The 24,931-nt window shown below is 57.3% G+C and overlaps 1 protein-coding gene across 2 annotated transcripts; it reads left to right on the forward strand.

Annotated features, from left to right (window-relative positions):
* The first annotated feature begins 3,639 nt into the window (after nucleotides 1–3,639).
* On the forward strand, nucleotides 3,640–17,185 carry CARD19 (caspase recruitment domain family member 19). Of its 2 annotated transcripts, XM_046023965.1 has the most exons (6): nucleotides 3,645–3,805; nucleotides 13,174–13,316; nucleotides 14,923–15,076; nucleotides 16,167–16,226; nucleotides 16,403–16,474; nucleotides 16,900–17,185. In XM_046023965.1, exons 1-6 carry the CDS (start codon nucleotides 3,799–3,801, stop codon nucleotides 17,013–17,015), a joined length of 552 nt encoding a protein of 183 aa, XP_045879921.1. In that variant the 5' UTR covers nucleotides 3,645–3,798; the 3' UTR covers nucleotides 17,016–17,185. The 2 variants fall into 2 exon arrangements, with proteins under 2 accessions (XP_045879922.1, XP_045879921.1); XM_046023966.1 differs by lacking the exon at nucleotides 16,167–16,226 and having other exon boundaries at nucleotides 3,640–3,805.
* The last annotated feature ends 7,746 nt before the right edge of the window (nucleotides 17,186–24,931 follow it).

The raw sequence follows: 24,931 nt of genomic DNA on the forward strand, positions 1-24,931 counted from the left end.
GTCTGGGAGACCCTGCTTGCAATTGTTCCGTGTATACAGAGGCTATTTTCAGACGGAACAATCAGAAATCACCACGCCGCCCTCAGCTATCATGTGGAGCTCTCCCTCGCTTTGGCCGGGCGTCCACTCAGATGTCTAGCATGTTCCTTTTATGCTGCCACATAACCAGTGACCCCGAGATGTAGTGGCTCAGAAATAATTAGCTCCTGTTACCTCTCTGTGTCAGGTGGGGTTTGGCAGAGTGGCTCTGGCTCGGGGCCTCTCGTGAGGCTGGGGCATCCCCTGAAGGCTTGCTGGGGCCGGGGACCCACTTCCAGGACAGGTGCCAGCTGCTGGCTGTGGGCCTCCTCTTCTGCGGGCATAGGGCTCGCCGCAGTGCGGCCTGAGTGTCCTCAGCCATGGGGGCCGCCCCTCCCCTGGAGCAGGCGGCCCAGGAGGGAAGGGAGCCACAGTGCTCCTTACCACCTGGCCTCAGAGGGCACCCCGCACACTCGGTCACCCGTCACCCTCACACAGGCCAGCCTGATTTGCTGTGGAATGAGATGGCAGAGGGGTGTGACCCGGGATGGGAAGATGGTGGGGCCGTCTTGGGCATGGGCAGCCTCTCCAGGAGGTCTCTAACCTCTTGCTTTCCCAGCGCTCAGCGCCCACATGCTTCATTTGCTTAATATCAGTGGAACCTCTATTGGGGCAGGGCCCCCTCTACCTTCCTTGTAATAATCTAGATCTGGGTTGGCCGCGCAACAGGCGTTCAGATGTGTGTTACAGGAATGAGAGTGAAGGAATGAACGGTGGGCCTTGGTGGTGTGAGAACGTGGGAGAACGTCCTTGCTCCTCAGCATTCACACCCCTCATCACCCAGTCCCTTTGTATGGTCAGCTGCAGCCACACGGGCCACCCTTCATGGCACCTATGCCCCTGCTGCCTCCAGCCCCTCTTTGTTCAGCTCATCTAGTCAGGCTTTAAGTGCATTTCTGGAGCACCTGCTGGATGCCCGGCACCGTGGCCAGGTGGGGCCCCATCCTTAGGAGCTGACATTCTAGTGGGGAAATAGTAGCAAGTGCAGGGGAGCAGGACCAGAAGCCTAGGGAGGTGCCCTGTGGTGTTGGGGGGGGCGGCCTTCCCCACTGGCAGGCCCACACAGGGCTGGCTTAGGATCTTGGATTGTGCCGCTTGGACCCATGAAATGTGAAGTTCTGGTCCTGGTCAGAAGTGAGCGGCGCGCAAGGTGGATTCCTCCCTCACTGATGACAGGCGTGTTGACCCCTTCTTCCGGATTCCTAGGACCTCTGTTAACTGTGGACGTGAGCCTCTGTGTGATGGGCTTCTAGCACCCTCCACTTCTTGTTTGCCTTCGCTGAGCTGTTGAGGCAGCGGCTGAGAAGAAACCTCAGTAAGTAGGGGGTAGCAGGTGCAGACATCACCTGGGGTGGGTGTCCCCCGCCCAGTTTAAAATTGTATTTACTTTCTGATCACATAAATCCTGCCACAGTGACAGAATTCAAAAGAAGCAAATGTCTGAGGCAGAAGTGGAGTGGGGGCTGGAGGGGGTCAGAGCCAGTGCCTGCCTGAGGTCCAGGGACAAGTAGGGGACAATTTCAGTTTGCTCTCCGAAGCCTATGCAAGGGCGATCCTGTGTGCCATGTGAGACCCTCACTGCTCAGGAGTGGTGAGGGTCCCCAGGACCACCGTCCTACTGGCCCAAGTGCTCACTTTGCACCCTAGTGGGTGCTGGAGTGGGCAAGCGGGGAAGACATTGTGCCTCCCCCCCACACACCTAGGGAGCCACAACCACCTGCTGCTCCCGCGGTGGGGACGGGCTGGTCCTGTCCTGGGGTCCCAGCTCCTCCATGCACTCCTACTCAGCTCACCTGAAGGGCATATCCAGAGGGCTCAGAGGTGCGGGTCTGTGCACACTGGGTGCAGGTCCCTTGGAGCCATTCTTGCACCTGGGAGACCTGGCCTGGCAAGGGATGCCGATGCTTTGAGCCTCAGTTTCTCCGCTCAGCCTGTAGCAGGAAGTGACGTGAAGGTGGAATGCTAGCTGTGGGGCAGCGCTCACTAAAGGTGGGGAGTGCTTGGGAAACCCCGCAGTCCCATCCAGACCCTGCGGGTATGGCGCTGACATTACTTCTAGAGGGAGAAACAACCGAGAGGTAAATGCTAGGATGCATGGCAGTGTGCAGAAAGCGGAATAATGGGGGGTCAGACGGCGTCCACTGGGAGGTCCCTGTGGGGGGAGCACCTGGGGCCCAGAGCTGGCTGGGAAACAGGCTTGCAAGAGGCCAGGAGGGACCCCAAGGGGCGCCCATGACTCTCCTGCCCCCCCGGGGACACTGCCCTTGCCGTCCCTCAGCCTGGGCCTCCTAGGGAAGCCTGCGGAATTCGCTAGTGTTTGGGGATAGGGCAACTCCTGTGCAGTGAACGGCAAAACTAGGCCCACGAGTTTTGGGATTTCCAATCCATTCCCTGGACGCCCCCAGCACAGCCACCCGTGACGGGCAGTCCTGGCTCTGTTTTACAGGGGACAGCTGAGGCAAGGCGGGGTGGGGGTGGGGGTGCATGGGCCTTGGGGAGTGGAGCACCCTTGTGCTGTTGGTGAAGTGAACTCTGGGTCAGGCCCCGAGTGGCAGATGAGAGCTTCCGATGTGGAAAGGCCAGCACAGTCAAAGAAGGAACCAAGGAAGACCCAAGCCCTGTCGCAGTGGCCATGTGAAGGCCCCGAGCTCCTCCCCAGCCAGCTCTGCGTCTCGTAGTTGGGAGCAGAGCTCATTCACCTGTGGGGCTGTGGCTCCCTGAGCGGGAAGCAGAGAGCTGCGTGAGGTCACCCATTTTACAGCTAGGGAAACTGAGGCTTAGGCAAGGCAAAGAGCTCCTAGTCATGGTCGCTGCCAGGCTGGTGTCCTCTTCTGCCGGCAGGGTCCTCGAGAGAGGCTTGCTTCACTCAGGTGACACGGTTATTTCTGGCTTCTCCCCTGAACCTCCTACAGCCTGACCTGCCTGACCTTAAGTAAGTCACTCACTCTCTCAGAGCCTGTTTCCTCATTCCGGTAGTGGAGTCTGGTGGCGCGGGTCGGGGTTGCAAGCTGCGCTGAGCCGCCGGCGCTCCGGAGGAACAGGTGTGGGGCGGGGCCAGGAGGCAGGCGTCGGCTGGTGTGGTGCCAGGTCTGGCGGCCGGGCTCGAAGGAGGGGTGGGGTTCAGGGCTACCCTGGAAAGGAACGACGGGGCGGCACTCAGTTAGGGGCGGAGCTAAGGACTTATGAGACTCCAGTACCTTACGCAGGTGTAAGCAAGGCTCAAGACTCCCTAAGGCCCCCGCAGCGGGCGGGGGCGGGACCCAGTGGGGGGCTTGGCTCAGGGCTACGGCAGTGACAACAAACGTCAGCGAGGGTGGGGCTCAGTGAGGGCGGGGCGTAGAGCCCTGGCATTGGCGGAGAGGCGCCAGGAGCGCCCGGAATGGGCGGGTCGCAGTGAGGGGCGGGGCCGAAAAGTCAGGACTGCGTTGCTGCCGCCGCGGGAGGAGGCGGGGCGTAGAGGGCGGAGCTTAAGGCCCTCGAGGGGACGCCGCCGACGCTAGGGGCGGAGTATAACGGGAAAGGGCGGGCTCAGTGAGGGCGGGTTTGGGCTGCGACCGGGACGCTGCCGACGCCTGAAAGAGGCCTGCGGGGGGGGCGGGGCCCTCCGGGAAGGGGCGGGGCGGGGCGAACCGAGAGGGGCGGTGGTGAACCGACAACCTGACCGGCGGGCGGCAACAGGGGTCGGGCCGGGGCCGGCCGGGCGCGCGCCGTGCCGCCGCCATGACAGGTGAGCGCGGGCCGGGCGGGAGTCCTGCCTGCCATTCCGGGTCGGGCGCGCAGCTGCGGTGGCCCCCAGGGTCCGGTTCCCCGACGTGGCCCCGGCCGCAGCTGCTCGCGGGCGCGGCCGAGTGACCTTGGTTCGTGGCCGCCTGCGGGTCGGCGGGCGAACGCCAGGCCGGGGGCCGTGGTCGGGGTTAGGAGGCCCGCGGGGGCGGGGCTGGAGCGCGCCTGTGGGCGGGGGAGGCGCTGGGGGGTCGCGGCGGGCTGGCGCCGGGATCCTTCCGCACTTCTGTGAGGAGCTGCAGCCCCTCCAGCCTCAACCACCTGACATCCAGAGGGGGGCGTCCCGGTGGGACTCTGCAGTATCCCGGGACAAGCGCCGGGGGGACAGACCCCGCCGGGCGCCCCTACCCCCTCCAGTTTCTTTTCGCGGGATGGGGCTCCCTTCCATGCCCCCGGAGCCTGTTTGGACTGGAGAGCCCACTCCGTTCTGGTCCCAGCTGAGCAGGGCCACCTTGCTCTGTGGAACTTCTCGGTGGGAGACACCCGGTGATGGTGATGGGTTGGCGAGTTGGGTTGGTGATGGGTTGGACTCCGTGCTCACTGGAGTCCCACAAGTAGGATTTCAGGAGCTGGAACCTGGTGTCTTCTAGGACCACAGTGTCCCAGCCTAGGTCAGAAGTGACCCTAGCTGCTTCCCATACCCTTGTCATCTTCGGGAACCTTTTTATTTGTGGCTGCTGCTTCCCAGCGCCTACACTCAGGTGCCTCCCATACAGAATTGCTGCAGGATATCCTGTCTGTGTGGAGGAGGAAATGAAGGCTCAGGTTGGACAGGTGCCAAGCCCCAGGCTGCCCGTGGGTGGTCAGTGGCAGAGGCAGAACTAGGCCTGGGTCCTGCCTCTCAAGGTCCCGTGGGAGCCTCCCCACCTGCCCCTTTCTCATAGCCAAGTCTGAGTGCCGAGCCTCTAGACATCCTTCCCATCACAGCCCGCCACTTTTGGGGTGGGGAACTGAGGCCCAGAGAGTACAGGCCCTGGAGGGTCAAACAGGCAGCCTCTGCAAGGCTGCAGGCATGAAGTCCCTGGCTTGCTGTCCCTGCGCACTGACGGGGCGCCTGCCTTGTGCTGCTTCTGGGGCCACCATGACAGGCAGCAGGATGAACATTTGGACCCGATGTGTCGGCCCAGGGCCAGTGCCAGCCAGCTGTCACTACAGCAGTTCCTACTGCTGTGGAACCAGGCCCTGCCTTGTGGTGTGCTTTGGAGTGAGCCCTCTCACCACCTGAGGCCTGACTTCTGGGGGGGACAGGAGCCAGGGGTACTCAACAAGGCCTCCTCAGGGGAGGACAGTGAGCTGAGCACCACTTAGCCAGGGAGGAACCCCAGAACACATGTCCTCATCCTTGGGCAGGTGTCCTGGGCAGTATGGTGCCGTTGGGGGCTGCTCTGCAGGATGGCTCAGGGGCCTGGGGTGAGGACAGGTGGGGCAGCTCCCTCAGGGCCTTGAGTGCCAGGTAGGGGTAAGGGGTTGGAGGCGTCTGTGGTCTTGGCACCAGCTGTCCACAAAGGTGGGGGATGTGGGACTTGGCCAAAGAACCACAGTCCTGCTGGGTTTTGTGCCAGAACATCCCCCTCTGTCTTATAAAAATTGTCGGGACTATCAGTCAGGACCTGGGACCAAAGTCATTTTCTCTCTGTGCTTTTTCATTCCTGGGTGTGGGCCTCTGGGTGTGGTTTATGCGCACAGCTTCCAGCCACCAGAGGAAGCTTCAGCCCCAGGCTTGCCACCGTGCCAGGTGACTCATGCTGGTGGCTGCAGCAGGGGGAGCCAAGGCAGCATGCCGGCCACAGTCCACAGGTAGCCCTGGACCTTGGGCCTTGGGGCTACATCCATTCATTCCAGAACTCTTTAGTGGGTGCCTACTGTGTTCCTGCCCCGTGCACACACTGCAGAGGCAGCATGGGGCAGAACAGTCTGGGGCCAGGCCGGGAACAGACTTGATGCAGCTTAATTGTACCGTTAATGAGTGTGATAATTAGATAAGTGGGAAGTCCGGATGTCAAGCGGTTGCCACAAAACCATGCGTGGGTCCAACCACCGTCCTCACTCCCAAGCTGGCTGTGGTCTTAGGCAGGTGCCATATCTCTTTGCTATGTCTCAGTTTCCCCATCTGGAAATGGGGGTTGGTGGTCTTGCTAGAGTTGCAGAGCTGATGGAACGATGAAGGTTTATGCCTAGAGCTATAGACTGCCTGGTCATGGGGCACACACCATGAACTGTGGCCACTGTCCTTAACACTTGAATCAGGGGGGCTGTACGTGGTAAAGCTGCATGACCAGGGATCCTTCCCATGTGCCCTGGCAGGTCTTCTGGTGGCCCTGTGGGCAGCTTCCTCACCATGGTAGGGCTGCTGGTGATTCCGTCTTCCAGGTAGACTTTTAGGGCCTAGGAGGATTCAGAGGTTAGAAATACATATTTTTGAGGGGGAAAGACCAGCCTGGACGAGGTGGCAGCGGGAGAGAGAGATGAGGAGGACGCAGTCTGCTGAGTCGGCCCCATGGTGGAAATAAGGGAGAAGACCCTTCTTGTTCCCACATGATGACCGCGTTTGTTTGTTTTTTAAGGTTTTATTTATTTATTTGACAGAGATCATAAGTAGGCAGAGAGGCAGGCAGAGGGAGAGAGAGGAGGGAGCAGGCTCCCTGCTGAGCAGAGAGCCCGATGTGGGGCTCCATCCCAGGACCTTGGGATCATGACCTAAGCCGAAGGCAGAGGCTTTAACCCACTGAGCCACCCAGGCGCACCAATGACCCCGTTTTTAAAAATCAACTTTATTGAGAGATTATTTACTCACAACAAGTGCACTTATTTTTAATGAATAGTTTTATAAATTTTGACAAATGTATACATCCATAGAAATACCACCACAGGCCCAGTGAAGTCAGATGTTTCTGTCGCTCTAGAAAGTTCATTCATGCCCCTTCCCAGGTAACCACACTGAACCCAGGGATTCATCTGCTTTCTATACCTTCCATTTTTTTCTTTAAAATTTAACAATGGAGGGGTGTCTGGGTGGTTCAGTCATTAAGTGTCCACCTTTGGCTCAGGTGGTCCTGGGATCCACCCCTGCAGTGGGCTCCCTGCTCCACGGGTGAGTCTGCTTCTCCCTGTCCCACTCCCCCTGCTTGTGTTCCCTCTCTCACTGTGTCTCTCTCTGACAAATAAATAAATAAAATCTTTGAAAAAGTAAAATTTAAGAATGGAATTTAACAAGTAGGATTTCTCTTTAATTAATGTTTTGTTTTTAGAGACTTTTTAGTTTACAGAAAATTGAGCAGATTGTATAGAGTCCCATATTCTTCCCCCCAACCCAGTTTCCTTTGTTAAGAATATCTTGCATTAATGTGGTACATTTGTTACATGTGATGAACCAATACTAATATACTGTTACTAACTAAAACCCCCAGTTTACATTCTAGTTCACGCCTGTGTTACACATTCTATGACTTTTGAAAAGTGCATAGTATCCTATGTCCACCACTACAGTATCCCACAGAGTAGTTTCACTGCGCTAAAAATCCCCTGGGCTCTGCCCATTCATCCCATGCCCTTGCCTTGGCCCTGGTGACCTCTGCTCTTTCTACTATCTCCATAGTTTTGCATTTTCTGGAATATCATATAGTTAGTATGTCGCCTTTGCAGACCGGCTTCTTTCCCTTAGCAAGATGCATTGCAGTTTTCTCCTTGCTTTTCTGTACTCCAGAGGTCTTTTCTTTTTATCCCTGAATTTTCATAATAAAACTGATTAAACAGAACCACTCTTCAATCATGCATTCATTTGTGTGTGTGTGTATTACTATGTACGGAAGATAAAACTGACCTGTCTACACATTTCGTGGGCATCCTGCCCATGGACAGTGTTGTGAAACCATCAGACCTCTGTGCTCCCAGAACTTCGTCTTCACCCCAAGGGGAAACTCTGCCTCCATTACACAGTGACTCCCTTCCTCCCCTGCCCTCGGCTTCTGGTAATCACTGTTCTACTTTCTCCCTCTGGAATTTGCCGTTCTATATATTTCATGTAAGTGGAAATCATATACTGTTTGTCCTTCGGTGCCTTTATTTCACTTAGCATGTTTTCAGGGTTCCCCGGGTTGTAGCATCCATGTCTTAGAGGCGTTTTCCCTTTTCTGCCTGTGTCATATTCCACTGTGTGCATTTACATTTCGTTTTTCCACCTCTGTGTGTGGACTCTTGGGTTGTTTCTGCTTTTTTGGCTGCTGTGAATAATGCTGCTATGAACACGGGCGTGCTGGTGTGCGAGTCCCCGCTTTCCGTTACTCGGATGGAGCTTACCTCCAGCAGTGGGATTGCTGGGTCGTGGGGTAAGTCCGTGTTTGACTTTCCTGCTCCACAGAGTGTCTGCCCCACATTACAGTCCCCCGATCCTGTTCATACAGAACTCTGTATGTACCCTGTCCTGGGCGTGGAGTGCTTTCTCATCGCGGTTTTATCTGCATTTCCCTCAGGATGATGACTGTGAGCATCTTGGCTTGTGCTCAGTAGTTCTCTTATGTCTTCTTTGAAGAAGTGCCTGGTCAGGTCCTGTGCCCATTTTTGAATTGCGTTATTTATGGTTTGTTGTTGTTGTTGTTGTGGAATGATAGGAGTTCTTTATATATTCTTTATATAAAGAACTTTATATATATTTACATATCAGCTTATCTGATAGAAACTTTGCAAATATTTTCTCCCATCCTGTGAGTTGTCTTTTCTTCACACCACCTCCCCACACACACTCAAAATAGGGTTTCCTTCTGTTTCATTCCAGTGGTCTTTATGTCTGTCCTTGTGCCAGTATCACACTGTGTTGATCATTGTAGCATTGTAGTAAGTTTTGAAACCTTTGTGAGTCTTCCAACTTTGTTCTTCTTTTTCAGGGTGGTTTTTGCTATATAGGTCCCTTTTAGGATGAGAAACAAGAAGCATCAGTGGAGTTTGGATAAGAATTACACTGACTCTGTAGACTACTTTGGGAGCATCGTCATCTTCACAACGTTAAATCTTCCAATCCATGAACAGAGGGTGTATTTCCATTTATTTGTATCTTTTTAAATTTCTTTCAGCAATGTTTTGAGTTTTCGGTGCACAGGTCTTTCACCTCCTTGGTTAAAATTTTTCCTAAGTATCTTATTCTTTCTAATGCCATTATAAATAGAATTGTTTTCTTATTTCCCTTTTTGGGTTGTTCATTGTCAGTGTGTAGAGATGCAACCGATTTTTGTGTTGATTTTGTATCTTGCATCTTTGCTGAATTTGTTGATTAATTTTGATCTTTAGGGATTTCCATATATAAAATCATGTCATTGTCATCTGCAAAAAAGAAATAGTATCGCTGCCCCCTTTTCATTTGAGTAACTTTTATATATATTTTTTGGTCTGGTTGCTCTGGCTGGAACTCCCAGTGCTACACTGAATAGGAGCACCGAGGGTGGGCATCTTGCTTGGGTTCTGGTCGTAGGGGAAAAGCGTTGGGTCTGCCACCCACTGAGTATGATGGTCGCTGTGGGCGTGTCATACATGACCTTCATAATACTGAGGAAGTTTTCTGCAGTTCTTAATTTATTGAGTTTTTTTCTTTAGTCAGGAAAGAGTATTGAATTTTGTCAAATGGCTTGAGATGATGATGGGTGGTGTGTGTGTGTGTGTGTGTTACTTCATTCTGTTAATGTAGTGTATTACACTGATGGATGATCGTATGTTGAACCAGCTTGGTTTTTTTTTTTTTTTTTTTGAGGATTTTATTTATTTATTTGACAGAAATCACAAGTAGGCAGAGAGGCAGGCAGAGAGAGAGGGGTAGGCAGGCTCCCTGCCAAGCAGAGAGCCCGATGCGGGGCTCGATCCCAGGACCCTGGGATCATGACCTGAGCCGAAGGCAGAGGCTTTAACCCACTGAGCCGCCCAGGCGCCCCTCAGGGTATTTTCTGATTTCCTTTGTGGTTTCTTCTTTCGCTCCATCGTTGTTTCACTTTCACTTGCGAATTTTCCAGTTTTCCTTCTGTTACTGATTTCTGGCTTTATTCCATGTGATCAGAAGAGATCCTTTGTGTGATTTCAGTCTTTTAAAATATATTATGACTTGTTTTGTAGCCAAATTTATTTTGCAGTCTGTCCCAGGGAATGTTCTGTGTGCACTTGAGAAGAATGTGTACAGGCCCACCTCAGAGCTATCGTGGGTTTGCTTCCAGACAATAACTGTTCCACCACAATAAAGCAGATACTGCCATCAAGTGAGTCCAGTGAATTTCCTGGTTTCCCAGTGCGTGTAAAAGTTACATTTACGCTGTATCGCTGTCTGTGAGGTTTGCAGTAGCATATGTCTAGCAAACAATGTGTGTGCCCTAATTAAAAATATTTTATTGCGAAAAATCCTACCAATCATCTGAGTTTTTAGCAAGTCATAATCACTAATCACAGATCGCCATAACAATTGTAATAATAATGAAAAGGTTTGAAGAATGACAAGTTTAAATTGTGAGAACTAACAAAATGTGACACAGACATGAAGCAAAAGGTTGCTGGTGGAAAAGGGGCGCCGAGAGACTTGCTCCACACAGGGTTGCTGCAGACCTTGGGTTTGTAGAAATGCGGCGCCTGCAAAGCACAGTCACATGCGCCATGCCTGTGCTGGTAGGTGGACTGCGCGGTTCCCTCTGTTCTGTTATTGAAGTTGGGGTACCAATGTCTCTAACTATCCTAAACCTTTACTGTTACCTGGGGACTCTGATATTTGGCACATGCATGTGTTAGATGTTCCTGGCGAATCGACCCTTTTATTAATTATTTTTAAAAATATTTTATTTATTTATTTGACAGACAGAGATCACAAGTAGGCAGAGAGGCAGGCAGAGAGAGAGAGAGAGGAGGAAGCAGGCTCCCTGCAGAGCAGAGAGCCCGATGTGGGACTCGATCCCAGGACCCTGAGATCATGACCCAAGCCGAAGGCGGAGACCCAACCACTGAGCTACCTAGGCACCCCGATTCAACCCTTTTATTAACAGAGGGTGTACTTCTGTGTCTCTTGTACCCATCTGTGATGCAAAGCTTATCTTGCCTCCTGTCCAGGGAGCGCTTCTGTTCTTTCCGGCATCATTTGCTGCGACACCTGTTGTCATGTTCTCGTTCTTTGCCTGTTTGTGTCTTTGGATCTGAGTCTTTTGGAGACAGCATATGGTTGAATTATATTTTTTTCATCCTGAGAGGGCAAAGAACTCTGTTTCTCCTCTACTCCTACCCCAGAACTCATACTCCTGAGGACCCTGACACCGCTGGTCACTGGATGTGTGTCTCCCCTCTATTGAGCAGCCCTCCCACACCAGCTGTGTGTCTCCCAGTTCGACTCACGTCTGACCCCGTCTCCCTGGGGATGGCCTCCGGTTCCACGTGGTGGAGGCTCGGTCCTGTACAGCACCCCCACTGCAGACACTGGTCCCCAGGCCAGCTGCCACCATGCCTCTGACGGACTGGTTGTACCTCGAGGGTCCCATGACTCCATTTTTGGTTCAGTCATTTGCTGCAGTTCACAGAACCTGGGAAAACACTGTAGGCACTATTGGCAGTCAATTACACAGGATATTTGAAAGGATAAAAGTGACCCTCCACACAGGAGACGCTTGGGGCAAAGTATGTGGGAAGGGACACACAGCTTCCACGCCCACCTTCCCAGCTCCTCCAATGCGCTCAGCAACCTGGGAGCTCTCCAGACTCCAACCTTTTGGGTTTTTATGCAGGTGTGTTTTTTGGGTTTTTTTTGTTTTTTACGTAGGCATGGTTAATTAAATCACTGACCTCACTGGCCTCCAGCCACGCTCCCCTCCTTAGAGCTCGGGGTTCTGTGGGACCGAAGCTCCAGGCCTCCCACCCTGTGCTCAGCTTCACTGGCAACCAGCTGGCATCCTGTGGTTCTTTAGGGGCTTTCGAAAAATCACAGCATTCACAGGAAGTCATATGAGGCTGCAAGGGGCTTCTTTCAAACAACAAAAGGCACCCTTTCCCTTCATGGCTCATCACTTAGGAAATTCCAAGGGTCTTAGGAGCTCTGTGCCAGGAATTGGGATGAAGACCTAATATATATTTCTTTCTTTTTTTTTTTTTTAAGATTTTATTTATTTATTTCACAGACAAAGATCACAAGTAGGCAGAGAGGCAGGCAGAGAGAGGGGAGAAAGCAGGCTCCCCACTGAGCAGAGAGCCCGATGTGGGGCTCCATCCCAGGACCCTGGGATCATGACCTGAGCTGAAGGCAGAGGGTTTAACCCACTGAGCCACCCAGGTGCCCCTATATATTCCTGACTCTAAATCACAACATCACAAATCCATTTTGCCAATCTGTGTCTTTAATCTGTTTACCTTTAAAGTAATTACAGTAATTAGTGTTAATGAATAACTCATTTCTGCGGTTTTGCTCTTTGTTTTCTGGTGTCTTAGAGGTTTTTTGTCCTTCATCCACTACTGCCTTCTTTCTTGTTTGGTTGACCTTCTGTAGTAACACATTTTTATTTTCTTTTGTCTATATTCTGTGGGTATTTTCTTTGTGGTTGTCATAAGAATTATGTATAACATCCTCAAGCTATAACTGAATGGAGAGTGAGTTAATTCCAGTCACGTATACGCACTCCCCTCCTGTGCTGTGGGGTCTGCGCCCAGCCCCTAGCCATCGGCAGTGGGGACGGGCCGCCACCACTCAGGAGGCTGGTGCCCCTGGTCAGGTAGTTGATTCTGTGGAATTGGGACTCTCCCTTGGGGATCCTGGGCCTCCCACCAACCACTGACCCCTCTCTGGTCTTTAGAGGCCTGGTGTTCTAAAGAGCATTCTTAATGCCAGAGAAGGTGCACAGTGCAGCTTTACAGATAGTCCTGAAAAAAGCCACAAAGGGAAAAGCACCCCGGCCCACGGGTGGGCACACCCATGTCAGCACAGGCCCCCCAAGCCCTGCACTCCTGTCCCTGTGAGAGCTGCGGTGAGAGCTGCTGGGCCCTTCCAGAGGGACAGTGCACTTGGCCTCTCTGTCTTCTGCAGTGAGCTCTCGGGCATAGAAGAGTGGGGCAGAGTCTCCACTCTCTTCTGAGCCCTCAGGACTGTTCCCACACACTAGTGCCCCGCATCTCTAATGGGGGCCAGCAGGACAAGGGTGGGGATCCGGGCTGTGCGTAGCCCATGCAGGTAGGATGTCAGCGGTTGTCCAGGTGGTCACAGCTGACGTGCCTCCAGGGGACCCGGAGGCCACACCGTGTGTGGTGTGGGGGACCAGCTGCCCCCCCCACCCCAGCCATGCTGACTCAAGCCCTCGGTGCTCCCTGCTATTTCAGAGCAGACCTACTGTGACCGGCTGGTCCAGGACACACCTTTCCTGATGGGCCATGGACGCCTCAGTGAGCAGCAGGTGGACAGGATCATCCTCCAGCTGAACCGCTACTATCCCCAGATACTCAGCAACAAGGATGCGGAGAAGGTAATGGGGGGCCCTTCCCCCCTGGACTGGGAGGAAGCAGGCTTGGGGGCAGGGCAGGGCAGGGCATCTTGGAGGTGAAAGCCCGGCTCCTTGCAACGACGTTGGGCCCAGAGCATCAGCTCTGCAAGCCTCTGTCTCCTCCTGTGTCATCAGGGCCTGCTGGCGGTCCTCCAGAGATGCCGGGAGCACCCCAGGAGACAGGACAGCATGCCCCCACACATGACAGGCCTAGGAGTAGCATGGGGGGCGGGGGGCGAGGAGCGGGGCTGCTGGCCAGGCTCCACGCCAGTGCCACGGGGCTCTGCCCCTGCCTCTTGCAAAGGTTCAAAAATGGACAAACATTCGGGGACACCAAGGGAGAGTGGGTGCATTTTGCCTACACTGCCCTTTCTCTGACTCCCCCTCAGGACAAGGGCTTTGGGGTGCAGAGCTCCCCTCCAGCTGGGTGACTGCGTGAGCCCTGCTCTTGGAGCTGCGGCTCCTGCTGCTGGTGCCGGGCAATGGTGCCATATGCAGAGGTTTGGGGCCTCTCCTGGGGACAGCTGAAACCTCCCCGGGCCCTGCTACTAGCTCAGAAGCTTAAGGTATAAGTTTACAGTAAGTTAAAAAGCATGGGTAAACGTTACACCTTATTATTGTAGTTAAAAGTCTAATATATTGTGCACAAATTTGAATTTGAAAAGTTTCAGACATTTATAGAGAAAAAGGGAGACTCCTGCCTGTTCCCACCCACACTATGCCGTTCCTCATAGTTTCCGTGGCTCCTGCCACACGCTTGTCTTTGCCTTGCATTTCTGGTTCAATTCTCGTTCCAAGTGGAGTGGAATATGCCACCAGGTGGCAGCAGCAGGCCACAGCCGCCGGGTCCTAGGGTCCAGGCCAAGTGCCCAGTTCACTGACCTTTAGAACCATGCATTTCTCCATCAAACACATCAAAAGAGCTTGTTTTTTTCTGCTTCACCCTTACTTTTTATTCTTTTTTTTTTTAATTTTTAAAAAGATTTTATTTATTTATTTGCCAGGGGAGGGGGGAGAGCAGAAGCCGGGGAAGTGGCAGGCAGCAGGAGAAGCAGCCTCGCCACCGAGCAGGGAGCCCAAAGTGGGACTCAGTTCCAGGAGCCTGAGATCATGACCCGAGCTGAAGGCAGATGCTTAACTGACTGAGCCACCCAGGCGTCCCTTAACCCTGGGTTTTTAAAAACTTGAATCACATTCCTGTAGACCATAAACTACTGGAAGTTACCACTTACGCTATCATCTCATTGATTCCCTGTAAGGACCCTACCATTTGGGCTTATTACACCCTTTTTAGAAGCGAGGAAACAGATTTGTAGGGGGTGAAGTGACTTGCCAAAGTCACACAGCAAACCATCAGTTTCTAACAGTTGGAGTGATGTCACCACTCTCCTTCTCGATGCTGTGTCTGGCCTCTGCAGGGAGGGAGTGCAAGGCCCAGTGGCCATGCTGTGACCGCAGCATGGCTGGGCTGCGACCCTGGGTAGTCTGGGGTGGTCAGTTGCTGCCTTCTCTAGGTGCGCTCAGCCCTCCAGCCATCCTGGCCCTGCTCCTTCAGCCTGACCTTTCCTTGCACCCTTTCCACCCCCAGTTCCGGAACCCCAAGGCGTCCCTGCGCGTGCGGCTCTGTGACCTCCTGGGTCATCTGCAGCAGAGTGGCGAGCGGGACTGCCAGGAGTTCTACCGGGCCCTGTACATCCATGCCCAGCCCCTGCACAGCCGTCTGCCCAGCCGGCTTGCCCTGCGTAAGTATGCCCAGCCCCTCACCCAACGCCGTCTCCACAGTGGCCCCCAGAGAGAGGAGGCAGTGTTTAGATTCAGAGATCGTCATCTCTGTCTCTCTTGGGCCAGTGTTTGCAGAGAAGGTAGCATCTCGTGCACGTGGCCCTGCCCTTCCCTCTGGCCCAGCGCACCAGGAATCCATGGGCTTGTGTTGCAAGCACCAGCCTTGAGGGAACGGTGCAGAAGCCGAGGCTGCCCCCACGACCAAGGATGCCCAGGGGGATCCTGCAGTATGGGGTTTCTGTAGAACAGTCTGGGGCTCAGATGGTGGGTTCAGGACACGTGTGTTGGTTTATAGGGTCTTGCCTGCGTGTTCAGGAGGCGTGAGAGTCCCAAGCGATCCTCTGAGCTGCTGGGTTGGCGATAGGGGAGGCATGGGTGGGGATGGTGGCTCAGTCCTGAGGCCCTGTGGCCTGCTCTCTTGGAGCAGGGGCTGCTGTCCCTCAGTCCTCTGATGTGAACCTGGAGGCCAAGGGACAGGGTGGCTCACCCGCTCACCCCAGGATGCTCAGCTGGGACCCAGGGCCGGTGTCCCTGACCTGAGGTTGGGCAGCAGGACTGGGCCCTGAGCTCTGGCCCAGGACCCGTGCATCATGCCAGCCACTGCGGCGGCAGGGGGGTGGGGCACGGCCTGGCTGGGAGTCACGCACCCTCCAGGCTCCAGGCCATTGGCAGGTGGCCGGTTGGGAAGTTCTGGGGAGAGCACGCTCCCTGCCCTCGTGTGGACATCAGACTTGGGACAGGCGGGTGTTCATCCTGCATCCGCAGGGGACAATGGCCCCCACCCCATGGCCCTCAGGGTCTCAGGAAGTGGACAGAAGGAAACCCAAAACTCAGGGTTCCATGAGGCTTGTCCCCAGTCCCCTCTCTGGTGCTGACTCCCCCAAGTCCGGCCCAGAAGACTGGGTGCCCCTACAGCCTGGTCCTGCCCAGCCGGGGCCCCCCAGGGTTGGGGGGAAGGAGCCTGAGCAGGCCCTTGGTTTCCGGCGGGCGGGGCAACCCCCTTCCTCTGGCCTGCCCCCCACTAACCGAGCCCTGTGATTTTGTTTCCAGAGAACTCAGATTGCACAGAGCTAGACTCAGGCACCGTGGGCCGCGAGCTCAGTGACAGGGGTAACCGCCTCCGCGTCCCCTCCCATCCCCCCCCCAGGGCTCTGTCTCTGCCTCAGGGGCTGTTCCTGTCAGGCTTGGTCCTGACTCCCCGTTGCACGGGCCCCAGGGTGCTTGCTGGGGCGCCCCGTCCTCCAGGCTCAGACAGCCACTTGCTCACTTGCCCCCTTTGTCCCCAGGACCCGTGGCCTTCCTGGCCTGCCTTGGCCTAGCCGCAGGGCTGGCGCTCCTCGTCTATTGCTGCCCTCCAGGTGGGTACTGCCTGGCCAGGCCCAAGCACTGAGTCCCTGGCCTCCCCGTGCCTCAGTTTCCTCACCTGTGCAGTGGAACAGTGGCAGGGCCCAGGAGGAAGAGGGAATGTGCCCTGGTTCTCAAGCCCACCACCCCCGGGGGGGCGGGGAATGACATCCCCTGACGTGGCAGAGCACAGCTGGGCTCTGGGGTTAGAAAGCCCTGTCCTCTGTGGGGCCTGGAGCAGGGCATCTACCTCTGGCCCCTCGGTGGCTCAGCCCTGACAAATGGACAAGAGGCCCGTGGCCCCGCATGCCAGCAGCTGTCCCTTTCCTGCCGTGCCGGGCCTATCGCTGCCGTGCTTGGCAGGGCCACCCCCTGTCACTCGGCTCTAGGGCTAAGAAGGCCTGTTGGTGGCAGTTTCTGAAACCACCTTGTCTTCCAGACCCTAAGGTGCTGCCGGGGGCCCGGCGTGTCCTGGGCTTCTCCCCTGTCATCGTCGACAGGCACGTCAGCCGCTTCCTGTTGGCCTTCCTCACAGATGACCTAGGAGGGCTCTGACGACCCCCGCCTGCCCACCACCCACCAAAGAAGCCCCACCCTCCTGCCCAGGGGCCCGCCACTTCTTTTCTAAATGCTTGTTTTTCACTATTTATACTTTTTTTTAAAGAAAGTTGCCTTTTCCTGACAAAGGTGCTCAACAATATTAAATGTTGGAGTCTTGTCCTTTTTCTCAGGAGTGTTTTCTAGGTGATTCAGACCCTGAGCACGCCTGGGGTCCCACGACCAGCCCAGGGTTCAGTCCTGCTCAGGCTGTCCTCCTGGCCCCTGCTGGCCCTCAGCGCCCACCCCCGACACACCCCTCACACCCCCCACTGTCTTCCCCACGTGCTCCCTGTTCTCCCTCCCCTGCCCCTTCCCACAGCTTCTGTGCAGAGCACACGTCTCCCACTTCGAGCCCCTCTGCCGTTCCTTGCTTGGTATGTCGCTTGTCCCCACACCCATCCCTTCCCATTGTCCCTTCTTTCCCAGCCCCAGCCCCAGCCCGAGGTGGGAAGGCTAGGTGGGGGCACTGCCCTGGGCCTCCAGGGGCACCAGCCGCACCCCCCAAGAAACCTCAGTGCCCACACGTTCACTTCCTTCTACCCAGTGCCCCAGCAGGTGGGGGCTGCTTCTCTGCTTTCCTGAAGAGGAAACAGAGGTTACTTGGCCAGGAGAAGGGGGACCCGGCATGTGAGGGGGTCCAGGCTTCACCACTGTCCTCATTCCCTTTCCATGATGTGTCCCCATCCAGTCACCAGAGCGGACACCCCAGTCCTGGGCCCCGCCTGGCCTTGCCGGCCCCTGTGTCCTGGGAATGGAGGCCCTCCCCTCCGGGAGGTGAGGACCTGGGCTTAGTGGGTCTGGGGTAGGTCTGATGGATATGGCTCCAGGCAGAGCCTGGAAATGAGCACAAGATCTTGTCCCAGATTCCAGGCAGAAGCTCGGAGGAAAAAAGTCCACAGAACCTATTAGAATGTTTATTTTTTTATTTTATTTTATTTTTAAAAGATTTTATTCATTTATTTGACAGGGAGATATCACAAGTAGGCAGAGCAGCAGGCAGAGAGAGTGGGTAAGCAGGCTCCCCGCTGAGCAGAGAGCCCGATGCAGGGTTTGATCCCAGGACCCTGAGATCATGACCTGAGCCAAAGGCAGAGGCTTTAACCCACTGAGCCACCCAGGCGCCCCATGAACTTGTAGAGATGAAAAACGTCATTGTGCCATCTGAGGTCCTGGCCTCTGGCTCCTCATGCCTTCCTCTCAGCAGCCTGGGGTTTGACTGCACCACGCCCCTCATCCTCACCTTGGGGACCTACGTCTGTCCCCTCAACCAGGGTGTCTACACCCCTGTCTCACCTGCCAGCCTCAGGCTCAGGATCCCAGTGTGGGAACTTCCCTCGTGGACATGGGAGGGTGTGTGTGCAAGTTCAGGGGGGCCTGGTGCCCTACGCTTGGCATCCAGCGGCACAGTCCCGAGGGCCCTGTAAGCCCACCAAGTCCCCAGTGCTGGGCTGTGTGTGCACCACCCGCTGGCAGCAGGAACTCTCGCACCGCACCCCCTCTAGGCGCTGCCACTTTCATTAGGGCCGCCAAGATGGGGCTTCCACACGCGCTCCCTGCACACGCACACTCACACTCACACAGCCACACGCAAGAGGCGCACGTGCAGCAGGCTCAGCTGGTCCCCCGCGGTCCCTCTCCCAATAGCCGCCCCGTCAGCTCCTGCCCCAACAGCCTCCTTTTGGGGAAACAAGCATATTTGTCAACCTAAGAATCACCATGAGTTTGCATTTTCCATGGGAGGTTTCCGGAGAGGCCGGGGCCGGCCAACTCCAGGAATGACAGCTGCTCGTGGATCTCAGGGTGGCAGGGCACAGGGAGGGAACCCGGTGGGGGCAGAGGAAGCAGCTCCAGGGCCTGGCGTCCCAGGCCAGCTCTGGCTAATTCACTTGTTCCCGGGCGCGGGTGGGCAAGTGAGGGCTGGGGGTAGGGAGAGCCCGGTGCAGGGGCCGTCTGGCGTGCCTGGATGCTGCAGGACAGCGCGACCAACCACTGGCTCAACACCCGTACGGCAGGCCCCGGGGGCTCTAAACTCGGAGTCTCAGTTTGCCCATCTGTATAATGGAAACACTCCTGGGAGAACTGGAGCAGGCCTGGGACAGCACTGCTCGGTGAAACACTGTCCGCCAGAACTCTGTGAACTTAGCAGCTTGTGGGAAGGTGCCTCGGAGGCATGTTTCTCTCCAGGACCCCCTGTTCGGTGGAGCAAGCACAGTTGCTTGCACTTGGCTGGGAGGAGCAAGGGCCACACTGAGCCACTGGGCCGAATGGAGCACCCACAGCTTTGCCCCCCCACAGAGGTCCTCTTGACCTTGCTCAGGGCCCACGTGAGGGACCTGCGAGCCTGCCCGTTCCCCAGCAGTCCCCCTCCCGGGCCTGGCTGGGGCTGGATTTCAGATCCCTTGCAGCCAGGTCCCCATGCGAACGGCTCCGGTCACTGCAGAGGCTGGACTGGGGGCCGCTGGTCCGCTGGCCCGCCACACCAGTGGCCTGGTCCCCGCACCCACTCTGGACTCGGAGCTCAGAGGTGGCGGAGCCTCTGGAGGTCGGTGGACCCGTGAGGGTCCTTGTCTGGTCTACAGCTACTCCACGTGTCACGAGGGGGTGAGATGCCAATTCCCAGAGCAGATCTCTTCCCGGGCAGGTGCCCTGGGAGTGTTCTCCGCGTCTGTCCCACTTTGAGAGATGCAGGTGGGAAAAGGTGACAGACACACGCTGGTGACGGTGACAGAGACATGTGGGTGAAGGTGGTGAGAGCTCCCCAGTAAGAGCAAACGAGGCCCCTGCGAGAAGGTGCGGGCCCGGCTGGCTGCCAGGAGGGGAAAAGAGGCTTCCCAAGGGCTGTAATCTTAGCTCAGCTGCTAACACCTGCTATGTTGTGAACATTCGCGTCTCCAAAATCCAGAATATTGAAACCTACCCCCCAAGGTGATGGTGGTAGGAGCTAGGGCCGCTGGGGGTCACCCGATCGTGAGGGGGGAGCCCAAGATGGGGTTAGTGACCTTACAAAAGGGGCTCCGGAGGGTCCGCCACGCGAGGCTACGGTGAGAAGAGGAAGCCGGTTCTCACCACACACCACACACCACACGGAATCGGCCAGTGCCTTGCTCTCGGACTTCCAGCCTCCTGAAGTAAATGTCTGTCTGCACACGCCACCCAAACCAAGACAACGCCCCGGAAGAAACCTCAGACAGGCCCGGCAGGCCGGTGGCGGGAAAGGCCCCGCTGCTGTCTGCCACCTGAGACCTGTGAGGCCTCCACTCCTTAGGGCCCTGTGGCGGGGTTCCTTCCCCTGAGCAAGGGGTGGTCAGTGCCTGTCCCAGGTCTCAGGACCCAGCTGGTGAGCCGCGGCGGTCCTTCCGGGCAGGAAGGGCACCACAGGTCACAAACTCCCCTGCTCCCCCTGCCCCAGCTGCTCTAGACTCTCACGGTTCGTCCCTGTACCCTCAGCTCCACACATCGACAACCGGCACCATTCGTGGTCCATGCCTGAGCGCGCCGCGCCCACAGCCGGAAGGCTCTTTCCTAAACCCCCACGGATTTAACCTTCAGACTTCGGTAAAATGTTACTTCCTCCAGGAAGCCCTTCCAAATACTACAGTAACGAGCCTGGCTACAGTAGTGTTGGGATGTCGTTTCCACCTCCAGAAGAGTGCAGGAGCTGGGAGAGGCTGCCTGGGGTGGAGAGTAGTTGCCAAGATTAGATCTGTGACGGGTGTGAGGAGGGTTAAGGAGAGTGAATGATGTGTGAGGAGGGTGTGTGGAAGTGTGAGGAGATGTGAGGGGGTGTGAGGAGTATATGAGGAGGTTGAGGAGGGGAGGAGGTGTGAGGAGGTGTGAGGAGTGTATGGGAGGTATGAGGAGGTGGAAGAAGATGTGAAGAGGTAGAGGAGGGTGTGGAGGTGTGAGGCATGTGAGGAGTGTATGAGGAGGTGTGAGGAAGTTGAGGAGGTAGAGCAGAGTGTAGGACGTTGAGGGTGTGAGGAGGTGTGAGGAGGGTGTGACAGAGAGTGTTGGTGAAGAAGAGATCTTCCAGCGCAAGGAGTTTGGGCTCTGGATGCCCTCGCCTCGGACGGATGTGGTTAGGGCCATGTGATTTGGGCTGGGTGAGGACACAGCCTGGTGTTTGTGGGGCCGGAAATGGCATCTTGCACAACACAGCGCTCCCTCCTGGGAAAGGGTGGTGTTGACGGCAGGTGCAGTGTCCGGGGGAAGGTGCTGACGCGGCTGGATCCGGAGTTGTTACTTCCAGTTCCCCTGGGTCAGCATTCTTCGATGGGCTCAGCAGGGTCCTGTCCCCCAAGCCCCCCGATAGCTCTGTTCAAGGCCAGGCCTGACCAGAGCCCTGGATCGGCCTCCTGCTGGATTGGCCCTGGCACCCGCTGTCGCGCAGATGGGATGAAGGTCCCTCAGCCCTAGCCAGGTGGCAGCGGGGACCCTGATCCTTACCTCACTGATTCTTACCACTGAGGGAGGGCCTGGCTATGGTGGGGGCGGGTCCTGCTGCCCAGGGGGCAGCTTCCTGGGGCCTCACACAGATCCCTTACCTCAGTCCTTGAGAGAAAGAGGAAAAAAAACATCAAAAACGTCAGCTCCCGATTTTTAAAACGCCTGGAGAAATGCAGGATTCAATTCAAGTCAGGTGGGAGAGGAGGCACCTGAGGGAAGGAGAACGGCAATGGCGGCAATGGCGGCAGCGGCCTGGTGCGGGGAGGACGGACCTGACCCCGCAGCCAGCGGCACCCACCTGGTCCCAGCCTCACCCAGCCTCGCTGCCTTGGGCCCCTGAGCCGCCCCTGGCCCTCCTCCTCTCAGGTGAGCGGCGCGGGGGCCTTGAAGGCTGTACGGCGGGGAGGAGCGCCAGGGCCGAGGAGCCGCGGCGTGAGGAGACCCAGAGCGCAGAGGTTCCGGGGAGAGATGGCGGGCGCCCTTGGCCTTCCACGGCGCAGAGTACTTCCCCTCATGGGGACGCTGCCCAGGGATGACCCATCTGTCACCTGGCCCCCGTCGCTCACCTAACCCATGGTCCTTGCCCAGCCGTCGGCTCTCCCCGGGTAGGCAGCCCCTGCCGAGGGCCCCTCAGGGTCCGGGCACCGCCTCAGAGCTCGCACCTCTCCAGGGCCCCCCGGTCTCCAGGTCTCTGGGCTCCTCCCGCCCCTCCCTCACTCGCGGGGTCTCACTGTCCCCCCAGGGCTCTGTCGGCCCCGGTTGGCGGACACACACGCAGGGCCTGGCTCGGGAGGATGAGTGAGGAGGTCCGCGGCACATTTACTGAGCGCCAGCTGTATGCCAGACACGGTGCCAAGGACACAGGACACGGGTGGTGGCGTCGACCCTCAGGAGACTGGCAGGTAGGACCCCCCCCCGTCCGGGGGCAGCCCTGGCCTTGAGCCAGGCAGGGCAGCGGTGGGCAGGGCTCAGACACGGGCAGGGGGGACGCCGTGGATGCTCACGCCAGCCCAGGGCACTGCGGGCAGAGTGAACCCAAACGGCCTAGGGCGCCCAGCGGAGGCGGTCGGAAGGCCCTGCAGGAGGACCTCAGAGCGGAGCCCGACCCTGGGGATCGGCTCACGTGCCAAGGTCCTGAGATGGAAGCACATCTGCAGGGTCACGGGCCAGAGTGGCTGCCGAGGTTCGCACCTGGGAGCTGGGGGCACCTGGGGACAGCGGAGCAGGCTGTGGGGTCCGGGATGCACAGACCCGGCCACCGTCTCTCGCTGTCCCCAGTGCCCCCGGCACCCGTGAAGGCCAGCCTGGCTTGGTGGCCCGGGACTCAGTCCTCTGGGGTCCACCCCTCTGGCACGTGCTGACACACTTCCCGTCCTGGCCAAAGGAGGAGCTGGGCCATCTGTTGGCCATGTCCCTGGCACTCCCCATGTGACTACCGGCCAGCCCACATCACCGGCCACAGGCCACCGTGGGCAACACCAGGGGCGTGGTGCAGGGCGTCTTCCACCTGCGTCAGACCTGGGGCAGGACTGAGCCAGGGAACAGGCTGTCCGGGGCACGTGGGGGTGGCCGAGGGGGAGAGGGGCAAGGGAGACAGGACGGGCTGACAGGAGGGCCAGGTTGTGGGGACAGGTCACAGACGTGAGCCTGACTCACCACTGCTTTCCGGCAAAAGCCAAGTCAATGAAGGGGAGACCCGCTTATGGAAGCCAGTAGCGGGAGGGGTGGGCTCAGCCGCACCCCCATTCCCGAGTTGATGACCTTCGCGCCACCAGACCCCAGGGCCGGCCACTGTGCAGGTCCACACCTGCCCCTGCTTGGCAGGGGCTCGCGCTCTTCAGCGCCCCTGGGAACACGTGTCCACCCTCTGCCTGCTCCTCGTGCTGCTTCACGGGCCTTGTCCCACACGGGGCTCCCCTTTACAAGCCCTCCTTGCAGGGGACGGAGACGCTCGCCAGAGGGGAAGGCTGCCCTGGGGCCCCAGCTCAATGCTAGCCGGCATTTCGCCACCGTGTTTCATCCGTTCCCCAGGCTTGGAGTGTTTTGATGGATTTTTTTGAGGTGGGGGAGGGGCAGAAAGCGAGGGAGAGAGAACCCCAAGCGAACTCTGGCTCCAGTGTGGAGTCTGAGGTCGTGACCTGAGCGGAAATCAAGAGTTGGGTGCTCGACCGTGTCTCCCAGGTGCCCCTTTCCCGGAGGGTCTTAAGGCAAAGCCTGGCCGGTCTCAGCATGAGCACTTCTGTCATTGATCACTTTGTGCAAGCTGACCAGGGGGTCACCGAGCATCTCTAAGGAACTGCCCTGGAGCCATTAGGTACCCCACCTGGAACACCGGGTGAGGGTGTCGCCAGGTCAAGGGCATGAGGGGTGGGGCCAGTGGGGGTCAGGACAGAGGGGCCAAGGGGGCAGAGAGCGAGGGGTCAGCCCCCGGAGGTTGCAGGCGCAGACTGAGAGACCAGGGGGTTCTAGCCAGCGAGGGGACTCTCGGGACAGGCCCTGGCTGGTGTCCACCCACACCAGCCCCCGTCCTCGGCCCCCTTGGCCCGACTGACCAGCAGCCCTGGGCATCCCACGTGGGCCAGGGCTGTGGGCATTGGGGGGAGACTGTGGGCAGGAAACCTGAGTGCCGGAAATTTCCATGAGGTCAGGGGCTGTGTGGTGTGTGCCCCGAGTACACATGGGGGTGACGCTGCTCCCCAAGCTTATCCTGCACACTGTCCTTCCCTTGACCTCTCCAGTGGCGGTTCCAGGCCTTGACTTCTGACCACAAAAGCCACCAAAGTTGATGAGGGACCAGTGGCCTCATCATGCCCATGACAGAGCACCCCTGCCCGTCGTCCTGAACATGCCTACCTAAGCCCCAAAGCCAGAGCCGGGAGTGGGGTGTGCGGGGTTGACCCTGCTATGTGAGTCCGCGGGCTGCCTGGCAACGCGCGCACAGATCTGCAGTGTAGACGAGAGCGCTGAGTCAGGCTGGTTTTCTGACCTGGTCATCATGTGCAGTCATGTCGGCGACCTCACTTCTGGGAGGCCCACACTGACCTTTCTGGCATTCGTCACTGTGTGTTGTCCCCATGAGCCACAGCCGCCCTGGAAAACCCGTGTCCCAAGCAGCTCCAGGGCTGGGGGCCACAGCTGCGCCTCACAGAGCAAACAAGGATGCGCGGTGTCACCCTGGGCCTACGGGATGAACCGTCTCTGTGGCTCTCCTGTGTGTCTCCATTAACAAAAGATGCCCGCCAGGAGCGTCAAGAACCTGGCTTCTGCCTCAAACTCATACTGCCAGGCCAGGTGCCGGCGCCGCGTGAGCCCTCGGTCCCTGCGCAGGCGCCCGTGGTTGGGACTGCAGCCCCACGTTGGCCCAGCGGGTGGCCCTCACAGGCCCAGGGGTCTGGGGACGTAATGCAGGGCCCAGGCCCAAGAGG

Source organism: Meles meles, chromosome 11 (assembly GCF_922984935.1).
Source record: "Meles meles chromosome 11, mMelMel3.1 paternal haplotype, whole genome shotgun sequence".
In the NCBI taxonomy this organism is placed as follows: domain Eukaryota; kingdom Metazoa; phylum Chordata; class Mammalia; order Carnivora; family Mustelidae; genus Meles; species Meles meles.

What these genes read in the sequence shown, in the direction of transcription:
- CARD19 (XM_046023965.1), top strand. An exon ending in GCAACAAGGATGCGGAGAAG is followed by an intron (nt 13,317 to 14,922) that starts GTAATGGGGGGC and finishes TTCCACCCCCAG; the next exon opens with TTCCGGAACCCCAAGGCGTC. An exon ending in CGTCTATTGCTGCCCTCCAG is followed by an intron (nt 16,475 to 16,899) that starts GTGGGTACTGCC and finishes CTTGTCTTCCAG; the next exon opens with ACCCTAAGGTGCTGCCGGGG.